A 12,650-nucleotide genomic window follows, 5' to 3' on the forward strand; every position below is an offset into this window, starting at 1 on the left:
ACAGCAATAATACAAACGACAGTCTCATTCTTATATGTAATTGAATTAACCTAGGTAATATCAAACACAGTTTAATGCTAGGACTTATACTGTTCTTGTCAGTGGTTTGTTTGCTTTTTGTTTCTTCGTAGTAAATATACGCGTTTTTCTGCAATTTGATTCGAGACTCTACACTAAAAGTGGCCGGTCAAGAAAAAACAGTACTTTCTAAGCCGAACGGAAAATGCTTATTTGCTTGTCCAGATTCGCAGAAAAATATCACAAACCAATCTTTTTCGGCGTCGATTGCCGACTTTTTATGGGACATTTGTCGAACCACATGGCTGTTATTCAACCATCTTTTTCCTGATTGGCTATTCGGGCGCGCGTGATTGACATGTCGGATCTATGAATTTGTGTTTTTCTTTGTTGTTTACATAGGCCAGCCACTAGTCTCATAGGCCATAGTCGCATTTTTCTCCCATAATTTTAGAGGTATAACAGCACACTCTTTTTTTTCATCCTAGAAGAGAAAGATCACATCCTAAAAGAGAAGGAAAAAGCCAACTGAGATTTTGTGAAATTATCAATATAAAAAAATCACTTTTTTAATCCGAATAACATGGTTGCTGAACAAAGAAAAATAAGAAAAAGGTACAGAAAAATTTAAAATTTAAAGAGATGAAATAACTTACCAGTGATGAAATGATCGCAAAAAACTCGTCTGTTTTGGTGTCTGGTTGTTAGTTTGGATCCCCTCGACTAACCACTTATTCCTGACATTTGTCTTAATAATTAAATCATCCTGAAATCCTTCATCATCAAGTGGACTTACATATGGGTAATATTTTTGTGATGAGTTTGTTATCAAACTTTTGCGCGTTTGAGGGGCATGGAATGTGTTTAGACCTCCAACATGGCCGCCGGGTTGTTATGCTAATGAGCGTGACGTCACATGCAAACCAACTTTAAAGCACAGAGTATGGAATAAAACTCAACGTTCACTTTCCCAGTGCCTACGGTACATTTTGGATGGTAAGCAACGAAGGTTTTTTTAAGCACGGCGCCCACGGTGAGGAAAATTTCACGCGTGCACTTTGCTCACTGCCTCGCGAAGCCAAAAACGCACAGTGTGCGGACGTCGATCGAACAAACTCACGTCTCGCGAAGCCAAAAACGCACAGGGTGCGGACGTCGATCGAACAAACTCACGTCTCGCGAAGCCAAAAACGCACAGGGTGCGGACGTCGATCGAACAAACTCACGTCTCGCGAAGCCAAAAACGCACAGGGTGCGGACGTCGATCGAACAAACTCACGTCTCGCGAGCAATAAAGGCAAAATTCTCACCTGCTTGAACTATGAGTTTCTGGGCGCGCGAGGAAGTGAGCAAAAATGCACTCGTGAAAATTTTCATATCATCTAACGCTCCAACGTTAGTTCTCCAAATATATAATTTGGTTTCTCTTACCTCACCAGTAAGACGTACGACTTTCACCTCCAGGATAGCAACTTTGGATGTACCATTTGATGATGGCTGAGAAGTGGTCACACAAAAACCAAGCTGTGATGTTTCTACACGGAACGTAATGCACTAGAGAAATCAATTAAACAATCACTCAAATCACTATCCTTTTTCTTCATATTAGCACCTTTGATTGCGCATTCATCTCCTCATCAAATTCTGGTTACGCCCCTCCCCCCCCTCCCCCCTTACAACTACATCCCCCTCCCCCCCTTACAACTACTAGCTTCGTATGCCTGCCTGCCTGCCTCTATCTCTTTCTTCTCTCAGAAATCTGCTCCCCCTCCCCCCTCTGAAAATCCCGAGTATGCACCTGTACCGCATTACCTGCATGGTCCCGCCGGCCTTGAGACAGTTAACTGCCGACACCACTGGGGGCTGCCACCCTGTTGTGATATTACTGATGGCAATGATCTGGCCTTTCTGAGATAAGATAACAAACGTCTAAGGAATTATTATAATATTATTATAATTATAATGTTTTCAAAAACTGCCACAAATATTATCAAAAGGCCTCAAGAAAAAATTCAGCTATTGATAGTTAAAATTGGCATTTTGACTAGTTTAGATTCTACACTAATAGCTACCCGTAAAACTAATTTTACTCAATCCAACGTTCATTCTATAAAATAACTTGTGAGGCTCATATTACTACTTCTCCTTGCTTTGGGACTCGAACTTGTCCATTCAATTAGACCAAGTAAGATAAAAAAACATTATTGTCCTGATAAGATCAAAATAGGGAGCATGCGGGCCTTTTTATTTATTATTATTTGTATTTTTTTCCTTGATTTATCAAAGATTTGCACGATCTACAAAGGAAATTTCCGCGATGTTGCGAACGGGTGAAAAAAATCGTAAGAAAAAACTTGAAACGGGAACGTCCGCCATTATTTCAGTGCCCAGGCACCGCTAACGCACTTTTGAGGAACAAACAATCAAAAAAGGAACAGAAATAACTAAAAAATATATATCTATATTGATGCGGCCTCAAATAAGTATGCGGCGGGGACGATTAACTTGTCTTTTTTTTTACTAGACCTTATCCAAATTGCTTGTATTGCTTGTATCTGTAAATCGTTTCGTTTCACTGATAAATCAGGTCAACTACAGGCGGGCATAGCTCATGCAAATATGGACAAGTGATGTAAAATGAGAGCCAATATTATCCAAAAAAATGAAGACACTGAATCTATCTTTTTGAGACCGTGACTCAAATTAATTTACGCAAACTCGAAAAAGCAAATTTTAAAACCCTATTAACCACATTTTATATTGTACACCAGGTGGAGTGATTAGCATATCCAAAGGCTTTCCCCTGACAAAACTATGAATATTTCACACATTCACAACCTGTTGAAAAATCATCTAAAAAGTGAAACATGAAAGCCGAAAAACATGTACATATTCGCTCTAAGCTTTCCTAAAACAATAATTGCCCGGTATTTTTTTTTGTTGCTTTATAAATATCAAATCTGTTTTTAGGCTGATGTAGCGCTAGACTAAAGAGCAAGCTATCAGAGAACCAATATTTATGCTATTTACATGTAGTGTTTTCGCTTACTTGTGTCTCCTTTTCTAGCTCATGATTTAAATTTCGAATCCATGTCCTCAGCAGATCCGGAGCGCTTTTTCCTTTAGAATGTAAATAAACCCAGGCTAATATAGAATTAAACCATTCACAAGTCTCCATCGTCACCACTCGATTGTCGCGTCTGAGAACTCTCGTTCCATTCCGTCTGTTTCTCTCCGTTTCCTTTCTGTTTATAAAAACATAAACGACGAAGGCGATCAGGCAGCAGTGTATGGCAGCCAAGTAGACCACGACAGTGAGGAGGTTCCCCGTGACAACATCCACAAAGCCATGTTTGCAAGTAGAGATAATCGGCACGATATACTGGTTGAAGTACTCCTGCGCCGACATGACGTTACAAATAAAAACCTGTGCTCAAATTGGCTTCAAGTAAGTGCAAATCAAACGAGGAAAAGTATTCATTCAACCCTAGTCTTTTGAGGCTGGAGTTATTCGTGACGCCAAACAGAAAAACCGGAGATTTGCTGATCACCGTGACCGTATGAACGCGGATATCGCTGGGGTGTGAATGTTTTATGAATTTATGATTATTCATTTGGGAAAGACAAAGCACTTCCGTATGCATGCATTTCCGCCAACTGGTGATATCAGTCCGTACAATATCATATCTTGTGGAGAGCAGGATAATGTAAAAGTAAAATAAATCAAATTTCTTTCATTATTAGCTTACCAGCCGAAAAAGTTCCATCTTAGATGAGGGCCCTCCCTCTTATATATCTGCTGACCTTATAAAAACCCTTTTAATAAAACGTTCAGTCACCGCGGTGATCCTAGTTACTAGCAGGGAAGTGTCCCTAATTTGCTAACCGCGGTTCAGGGGGGGGGTATTTCATAAGTAATTTTAAAATGATAAAAATACTTATTTACCGAGTAAAATCAGCTAGTATGGATGCATAGGCTTTATAAATATGGTTTCTAAAAGTATTTGAAGCATCTTTTGCAATTTTTGTGGTTCCTACTAATGTCTAATAGGTATCTTGTCTGTTTTTTAGTTTAGACGCTTGCAAACTTCTATCCAATACACAAGCAAAAGCTATAAATGTAACTACAAGAAAAGAACATTATGCGTTTGTCTGACGTTTCTATTCCGATCTAGCGCTTAATTATTGCTTAGTTCGCAAACAGCAAACGTTTACTTTTGTACTTTCCATCCAAGTGGAAGTCACGCTAGCCTACGTGTGACTCGCGAAAATATCCTCTTGTAGCGTCTACGCAACAGCGGCGATAATCCGTGACGTCAAGGCTTTAGCAGTAAACCTATAACAGTCTCCGATTGGCCACTCACTTAGTAAGTTCTCTTGGATATTTTGATTGGCACAGATCAGAAGTTGAAATTATGGGTTCCAGCTGTGAGTTTATCGAGCGGTTCAAATTTGGAAAAAAACACTACGACCCTACCACCTATTCGCAATAAATCTGTCCTAAGGTCAGCCTTAGAAGATGTGTCAACGTTATTTGGGATAGAAAAAAAACACAAAGAACAAGAGAAGGCTATGTCTGCTCTTTCGAACGATGATGTCGATGTCTTTGTGAGCCTTCCTACTGGCTACGGAAAGTCTTTCATTTACCAAGCAATTCCGTTATTTTTTGTTATTTTTCAAAGTTCTATCTAAACAGCTAGTTTTTTTAAAACCAAATTTCTCCTTTTAAGCATGGCAGCTAGTTTTTTTTTAACCAAATTTCTCCTTTTAAGCACGGCAACTTCTGCATATGTGTGCGCTTGTGTTGTGTGCACAGAAATCTAAACGCTCAAGTTCACTTCGAACGCTGAAAGTCGAGGAGCGCTTGCTATCTGCGAGAAACCGTTCATAATCTTTCATAATCACTCTTACAAAGAGTGCAGGTATACATTAGCAGAATTAAAACAAAGGAATATGCACTTGGAAAGTAGCAGTATTATGTTGGAATGTTTGTTTTGCAGGACGAGACCTGAACGTGATTCGCGCGCTGAATAAAAGAAATCCCATGCACATATGTCAAAAAGATCTTTATTGAAAGCAATTTTTATTAACTTGTCAAAACTAAGGATATTTAACTGAAAAATACAAATAATATATAGATTTAGGCATTGCCTAAAGGCGGAGCCAGCGCATTTGTATTCCAAATATTTTTCACATATCATGAAAATTGAGCTCAAAATTGTCGTTTTTGCCAAACGCGGTCACTTCCATATAAGGAAACTAATATATTCCTTATTTGGAAAATCTGCATGATTCTTGTAATTTTTGAGGTTTAAACTTTATGACTTGTAACCAGAAGAGAAAAACAGTTACTCTGACCATCTTTAGTTAGTTGAGAAGGTCCCTGAAAAGAAAAAGTTTCCTCGGTACCAGACCCCCAAAACGACAACGTTTTCTTCATATGATTTTTTTTATAACAATAACAATAACAATAACAATAACAATCATAATAATAATAATAATTATAATAATTTTTAATAACCTTTATTAACAATAATTATAAAATCAAATAATCTATGTACAATTCTCTACAATCACATTTTTTGACATTAAAAATTTTTGGTTAAACACTAATGAATTCAATAATAATGATAACTATGTGTAAAAATAATTTAAAAGCAAAAAAAAAAAAAAAAACTAATTCTAAAAGTATGGAACGTTAAAATATCGAGAAAACTAAAAAAAGTACATTAATCTTGTTCAACCCGAGCTTTCAGAGTTGGCAATTTTAAAGTCAATGTTCTTCAACAATAAGAATAAGAATAAGAATAAGAATAAGAATAAGAATAAGAATAAGAATAAGAATAAGAATAAGAATAAGAATAAGAATAAGAATAAGAATAAGAATAAGAATAAGAATAAGAATAAGAATAAGAATAAGAATAAGAATAAGAATAAGAATAAGAATAAGAATAAGAATAAGAATAAGAATAAGAATAAGAATAAGAATAAGAATAAGAATAAGAATAAGAATAAGAATAAGAATAAGAATAAGAATAAGAATAAGAATAAGAATAAGAATAAGAATAAGAATAAGAATAAGAATAAGAATAAGAATAAGAATAAGAATAAGAATAAGAATAAGAATAAGAATAAGAATAAGAATAAGAATAAGAATAAGAATAAGAATAAGAATAAGAATAAGAATAAGAATAAGAATAAGAATAAGAATAAGAATAAGAATAAGAATAAGAATAAGAATAAGAATAAGAATAAGAATAAGAATAAGAATAAGAATAAGAATAAGAATAAGAATAAGAATAAGAATAAGAATAAGAATAAGAATAAGAATAAGAATAAGAATAAGAATAAGAATAAGAATAAGAATAAGAATAAGAATAACAATAAGAATAAGAATAAGAATAAGAATAAGAATAACAATAACAATAACAATAACAATAACAATAACAATAACAATAACAATAACAATAACAATAACAATAACAATAACAATAACAATAACAATAACAATAACAATAACAATAACAATAACAATAACAATAATAGTAGTAGTAGTAGTAGTAGTGGTAGTAGTAGTAGTAGTGGTGGTAGTAGTAGTAGTAGTAGTAGTAGTAGTGGTAGTAGTGGTAGTAGTAGTAGTAGTAGTAGTGAGAGTAGTGGTGGTAGTAGTAGTAGTAGTAGTAGTAGTAGTAGTAGTAGTAGTAGTAGTAGTAGTAGTAGTAGTAGTAGTAGTGGTAGTAATAATATATTTTATTAATAAGCATAACCATAATAAAGATCAGAATAAGAAAAAAGCACTTGTTTATTCTGTCCAAATATAGAGGATTACTATAATCGCCATAAAATTAATTAACATAAATATATAATAATTAACAAATAAATGAACAATAAAAACCTCTACTTTAATTAAGTGTTTTCTGTAAATGCTGTCCTGATTTAGTTCTATTTTAGTTTGAATATAACAATCTAAGGTCATTACATTTTTATATATCTTTATACATTTCTATTTGATTTATTTCTATATTTTTTTCCACCACCTATAAACAATAACAGAAAAAAGAAAATAAAAAAATACAAACATGATAAGAAGAGAAAAAATTCAAATAACAATTATATAGCCTCTACACAATGGTGCCAGACTAGTCTAATTCAATGGCCAGGAAAAATAACAGGAATAATACAGTTCAGATACAAGGAAAGTATAGATAGATTTTTTTTATTAAATAGCCCTCGCAGTTAGAAACTAAATTACAGGTAATTAGCACACACAAGCTAAGCGATTACAACATTACGACATTACATTATCAAGATACTTAACAGTAACAAAATTTGACAAGCGATCAGTGTTGCATATTTTCGGTTTCATGGGAGCAGATCTTCTTAGATTGCACTGGTTGACTCCCTTGCCCGACCTACTAGTGGCTAGGCAATGTAAAGGGTTTTCCTTACACAGGGAACTCATGAATTGTTCACAAAGCATAAATCGTCTATTTTTAAGCGAGACAAGACCGGCTTTCTCCAGGGCATCATTGTAACTATTGGATGGGAAGATTATTCTAAGCGCTCGTTTCTGGATACGCTCTAGACCATCTGAAAGAAACGCAGGCAGGCCAGCGTACACCGCGGCACCGTACTCTATGACTGATCGTATTAGAGAGCAATAAACAGTGAATAAGTCCAGTTCTTTAACGCCGCACTTTTTAATAAAAGCGCAGGGCATATAGCCTACGATTTGACTTTTTGCAAACGTGGTCACAGTGGACATCCCATGTGAGGTCGCTAGAGATGTGGATACCGAGAAGTTTGAACGACTTGACACATTCTAGCGTGGTACCTCCGACATAGATTGGGCGCCACGTACAAGCACGGTATTGCAAAAAATCAATGTCCATGATCTTACATATGGACGGATTTAGACACATCTTGTTTTTTATAGCAAAGTGTATATCGTTTACAATATAATCTAATACAGAAGGAGAGTTTCTTGGTACAATCTCGACGACAGTCAAATCATCCACGTACTTTACCCTAGGTACCCAGGAGGTGACGAGAGCGTGCACCATCACGGCAAAGAGGATTGGGCCGAGCCGGGTACCCTGTTGTATTCCTCCATTTAGCGCAAGTGTTGATGAAGCCGCTGACTCGATTTTCACGAACTGAGATCTACCGTGAAGGAATTCCGCCACCCATCTAAGCAAAGACTGGTGGATATCGAATTCGCCTAATTTACGCAAGAGGATGTGATGGTCAATTAAGTCGAACCCTTTGCGAAAATCGGCAAAAAACAACCTTGCCGCACAGTGTCCTTTGTCAAGGACGTCAAGAACAAGGTGTAAAATGTAACAGACGGCTTGTGATGTGGACTTTCCTCCGACCGCAAACTGCTTGGGATCCAGTTTAACTAGGATGCGCGGAAGGAGCCGCACGTAGGTAAACCGTTCCAATACTTTAGCTATTTGACAAGTCAAGGAGATTGGGAGAATATGGTTTTCGATGACTGAGGCAGGACGCTCTTTAGGAATAGGGTTGACAGCTGCGCATTTCAAGAGCCAGGGTATGTGACCTTGACGGACGGAAGAGTTATACAACTCGGCGACAACAGGTGCAAGTTCGAAAGCAAATAGGGGCCACCGTCCGGGCCGAGAGCCTTCCTTAGCTTGATGGAACGTAGTGCTGCAGTAGCTTCCCGCGGGGTAACAAATAGATCGTCGGGAATCTCAGTGACAGATATCGCGTCGACGTCGTTAGTAGACAAGGGGGCGAACTCAGACGTAAGCCCTGTGAAAAAGGTGTTAATATTTTCACATAACTGTTGGATGGTGACAATGTTAGTCCCGTCAATGAACTGGTTGAACCATTGATTGTCATTTCGAGACATCCCTGACAGTGACTTGACCTCCCTCCACCACCTTCCAGGGTTGGACTGTTGAAGTGTTGCGACCTTGGCGTTGTAGAATCTTTGATTGCAGTCCTTAATATGCACTTGGACTTTGTTACGCCAGTAACGGAGCTGCTGAGAATCTTTTCCGAACAGCGCCAAGCATTTCTGTCTCTTAGAAATCATAGCTTTGATGGCAGAGGACAGCCACGGCTTGTCGTTTCCATGGATACGACACACCTTAGAGGGAAGGAATGTGTTTATAGCGACAGATAGTGTTTTGTAGATGAAATCCCACTTCTGCTGGCAAGATTCTAGCGTGAAAAGATAGTCCCAGCTAAAACTTGTGATCCAAAATTGTAGATTCTTTGATTTAAGCAATCCATGACTGCAATAGAGTTTCTCAAATAATTATTCCCACTTCTTAGATGTTTGGAAGTTTGCGTTTTTGTCAATTGAAGGCGACCGTATTAGGGAAGCGTGGTAACAGCTTGCGCGGGCGGGCGGGCAGGCAGGCAGAGGAAGTAAACTCGATTTTTGCGCTATTTGGAGATTTAGACTAAAACTATTTCAATCATGAAAAAAAAAATATACGGGGGAACGAATTTGAATTTGTTTGTATAAATAGCAGCTAGGTAGTAACATTTTTTTTATTTGTTGTTGTTGTTTAAAAAGATCAGATCAGATCAGAAACTGCTCCAAAACCATAATTTTAATGCTTTTCCATCGATTCTAGCTGATTTTACTCGGTAAATAAGAATATTTATTATTTTATTTTTTTATGAAGTACCCCCCTGACCGTTTATAATATTTTTTGTTTATTATCTGATAAGATATTTATTATTTGATTATACCGCGGTGTTTTCTGTGAAATCATTTGAGATTGTCACGTAATCGCATAGCTTGTATTTTTAGATTTAGTCTCCAAATCGCGTAACAAAAACAACATTACTTAAACAAAATATCCGAAGAGTTAATACTGTTTATTGTCATTTACAGCAAAAATGAAGCGAAGAATCAGCCCTTGGCTAGCCACTGCCCCCCCCCCCCCCCTCCTTGTGTCGGCAGAGTACGACTTCGTACGGATAGTAACCTTACTTGTGTTTTCTACTACTTGAACACGCGATGTAGGTGAAGGAGGATGGGAGAAAGCTAAGTCTTCAAATAACGAATCGATAATGTGAGGTTTTTGCTTTGATTTGCTTGAATGTAGCTAAGAAAATATCAATGTTCAGTGCAAATGTGCAAATGATTCTACCTAACTTGTTCTATTCTATAAGTGCAACGTTCTATTCTGTGGATAATTTCTCAACTAAGATTTAGACATCCTTATCTCGTATGAAATGTTTGCTTCTGCATCTTTTTATATTCACATGAAGATTTCTTTTTGCCAGCATTCTCGCCCTTGAAGCTGTTCGATGCTCACTGGACAACTCTTTGTGGGCCTCTGCGAGGTATTATCGACTAAATTAGACAACGATCGATATAATATCGCGCGCGAGTTGCAGTCTCTATGACGTCATTATAACAATTACAAGTCAATCACTGGTAGTATTTTTTTCATGGCCAACAAGATGGGAATCATGTGCTCCTTGCGCACTGATACTAAAGTACAAACGATAGCCATCCCTACTAAAGCACGGCGAAGCGAACTAGCAAAAAGAAAAGAGGGTTTGAATCCTCAAATTGCATCAGCCGTTGTGCGCAGGGCTGGTCTCGGTCTATCGTCATCTTCCAGCAGTTCAATATCAACGATAAATCTTGATGCAGAAAAATAGAGCGGGAAACGCACGAGAGGGGAGACACGGACAAGAATAATACAATAGACGAGGCGAGGTAAGGGCAAGGAGAATACGATAGACGAGGCGAGGTAAGGGCAAGGAGAATAAAATAGACGAGGCGAGGTAAAGGCAGGAAGAATACGATAGACGAAGAGAGGTAAGGGCAAGGAGAATACGATGGACGAGGCGGGAAAGGGCAAGAAGAATACGATAGACGAGGCGAGGTAAGGGCAAGGAGAATACGGTAGACGAGGCGAGGTAAGGGCAAGGAGAATACGATAGACGAGGCAAGGTAAGGGCAATAAGACCCTTTAAGGCTGATTTAAACAGTACGACATTTTTTCTGTGCCTTCATAGCGTTTTGAAATCATTGTTTGAGGAGTTATTGAGCAGCAGAAAAGTGAGTTATGACTGCACAAAAATGTTTACAAGACATATATCACTTTGGCTTGACGTTATCGACTGTTATTTGTCCTGTGAAACTGTGCACGTGAATCGTATTGATTAATAAGCGCGCGTGAAAATTATTCACTGGGATATAACATGTGATATTCCTATACGACATAAATTAACCCTGAATTACACACCAACACTTTTCCACTCAGGACATCTCACAAATAGTGTGCGACCTTTTTCATTCCTGCATTTTTGCTCAAGCGCGCGCTTCTCACGTGTTCTTTTCGATGACGTGCGCGCCCTGAACGAAATGAGTTTTTTATGATATCAAGAGGGTGCTGTTACACGGGATCACATGCAAAAAAACGTTTTGCGATACATTTTTTGACCGTGTAACATATCGCGCAACACAACTTTCCACGCATCATTTCACTCGACAAAATGTTGCGTGTTTTTTAACGCTCTTCAAAAACATGCAACACAGAATGACGAATATCTGGAAAGTTATTCCGTGTAACATTTGCTTGGAAACATTTCAGAATGGATACCATACGATGTATCGCTAAAGGTTTTGGTGCATGTTATCCCGTGTAACACCACCTTCAAAGGCTCTGGAGCCAACTCGTGAATGGAAATGTATTTTCCTAGTTATTTTCTTATGTGCATAAAGGTGGGATAACACGGGATAATATGCAACAAAAAACTTTGTCTGTTGAAACAGCGGCAAACAACAAGATGCAAATGCCAATGCGCGGGCGTAGGATAAGTAAAAATGCTCACGCGCAGTGGTGAGGTGGTGGTTACTAAAAATGGAAAAGATGGGCACCGACATGGCGCGCGGGGAAATCCAAAGAGTCCCTCTCTCTCTTGTCGAAATCTAACAATTCATGTCGGCAAGATAGAGTCAATCCAAAATTCCTAAAGTTTACAAATGACGCAATAGAACCAACTGTGACATCGGTATTTAGCAGCGCCGAGTCGAACAAAGCGCCACGCACGTGGAAATGCTCACTGCACAAGAGTGACTATGAAACAGAGATCGCACCCATCTCACTACTATGCGTACCAGGAAAGGTTTTATAAAGCTTTCTTGCATGGCACTCATAAACCATGCCATCACCAGCAATCTGTGCTACTCTAAAGAGTATCATCAGGTTGTGGGTCTGGTATTTGACGACGTCCGAAAGGCTTTTAACAGCCTACTACTTAAAGATAAACAGGAAATCTTCTATAGCATGGATCAATGACTATACTTGTCTGACCGGGAACAATACACCATCGAAAACTAATGCAAATCCTCAAGAAGAGCAGTGATACACGGTGTACCCCAAGTTCTGTGCTCTGTCCAGTAACCGTTCTCTCTCTCTTGTTTAACGACCTTACGAGTATAGCCAGTGAAGATGGTATACTTTAAATGTATGCAGATGACACGACCATCTATGTCACAGCGCCATTACGTGACATGGTAGCAAATACCATCCTAAGCCCCCTGTACACCTGGAGCTGTAACAACCAGCTTACATCACATCCAGGCAAGACCGAGTACATGATGATTGGTAGGAAACAAGCCTTTACTA

General features: G+C 38.0%; 1 protein-coding gene and 1 long non-coding RNA gene across 6 annotated transcripts in view; both read right to left on the bottom strand.

The window, feature by feature from the left end:
• LOC5502205 overlaps window positions 1–3,599 on the bottom strand; it is a 40,769-nt gene extending 37,170 nt beyond the window's left edge. For 2 of the 5 annotated variants that reach the window (XM_048732664.1, XM_048732663.1), the window contains exons 1-3: window positions 3,068–3,599; window positions 1,831–1,947; window positions 1,450–1,572 (exon numbers count right to left, since the gene is read on the bottom strand). In XM_048732664.1, coding sequence (XP_048588621.1) covers window positions 1,450–1,572; window positions 1,831–1,947; window positions 3,068–3,427 — 600 coding nt within the window. In that variant the 5' untranslated portion in view covers window positions 3,428–3,599. The remainder of the gene's footprint in view (window positions 1–1,449; window positions 1,573–1,830; window positions 1,948–3,067) is intronic. The other 3 variants (XM_048732667.1, XM_048732665.1, XM_048732666.1) reach the window with 3 other exon arrangements.
• LOC125572294 lies at window positions 385–1,442 on the bottom strand. The gene is made up of 2 exons (XR_007313750.1): window positions 675–1,442; window positions 385–523 (listed from the first exon to the last, which is right to left on the bottom strand). It is a non-coding gene; the product is annotated as an uncharacterized LOC125572294 (long non-coding RNA).
• Window positions 3,600–12,650: the final 9,051 nt, after the last annotated feature.

The sequence above is a fragment of the Nematostella vectensis genome, chromosome 9 (genome assembly GCF_932526225.1).
Source record: "Nematostella vectensis chromosome 9, jaNemVect1.1, whole genome shotgun sequence".
Classification (NCBI taxonomy): domain Eukaryota; kingdom Metazoa; phylum Cnidaria; class Anthozoa; order Actiniaria; family Edwardsiidae; genus Nematostella; species Nematostella vectensis.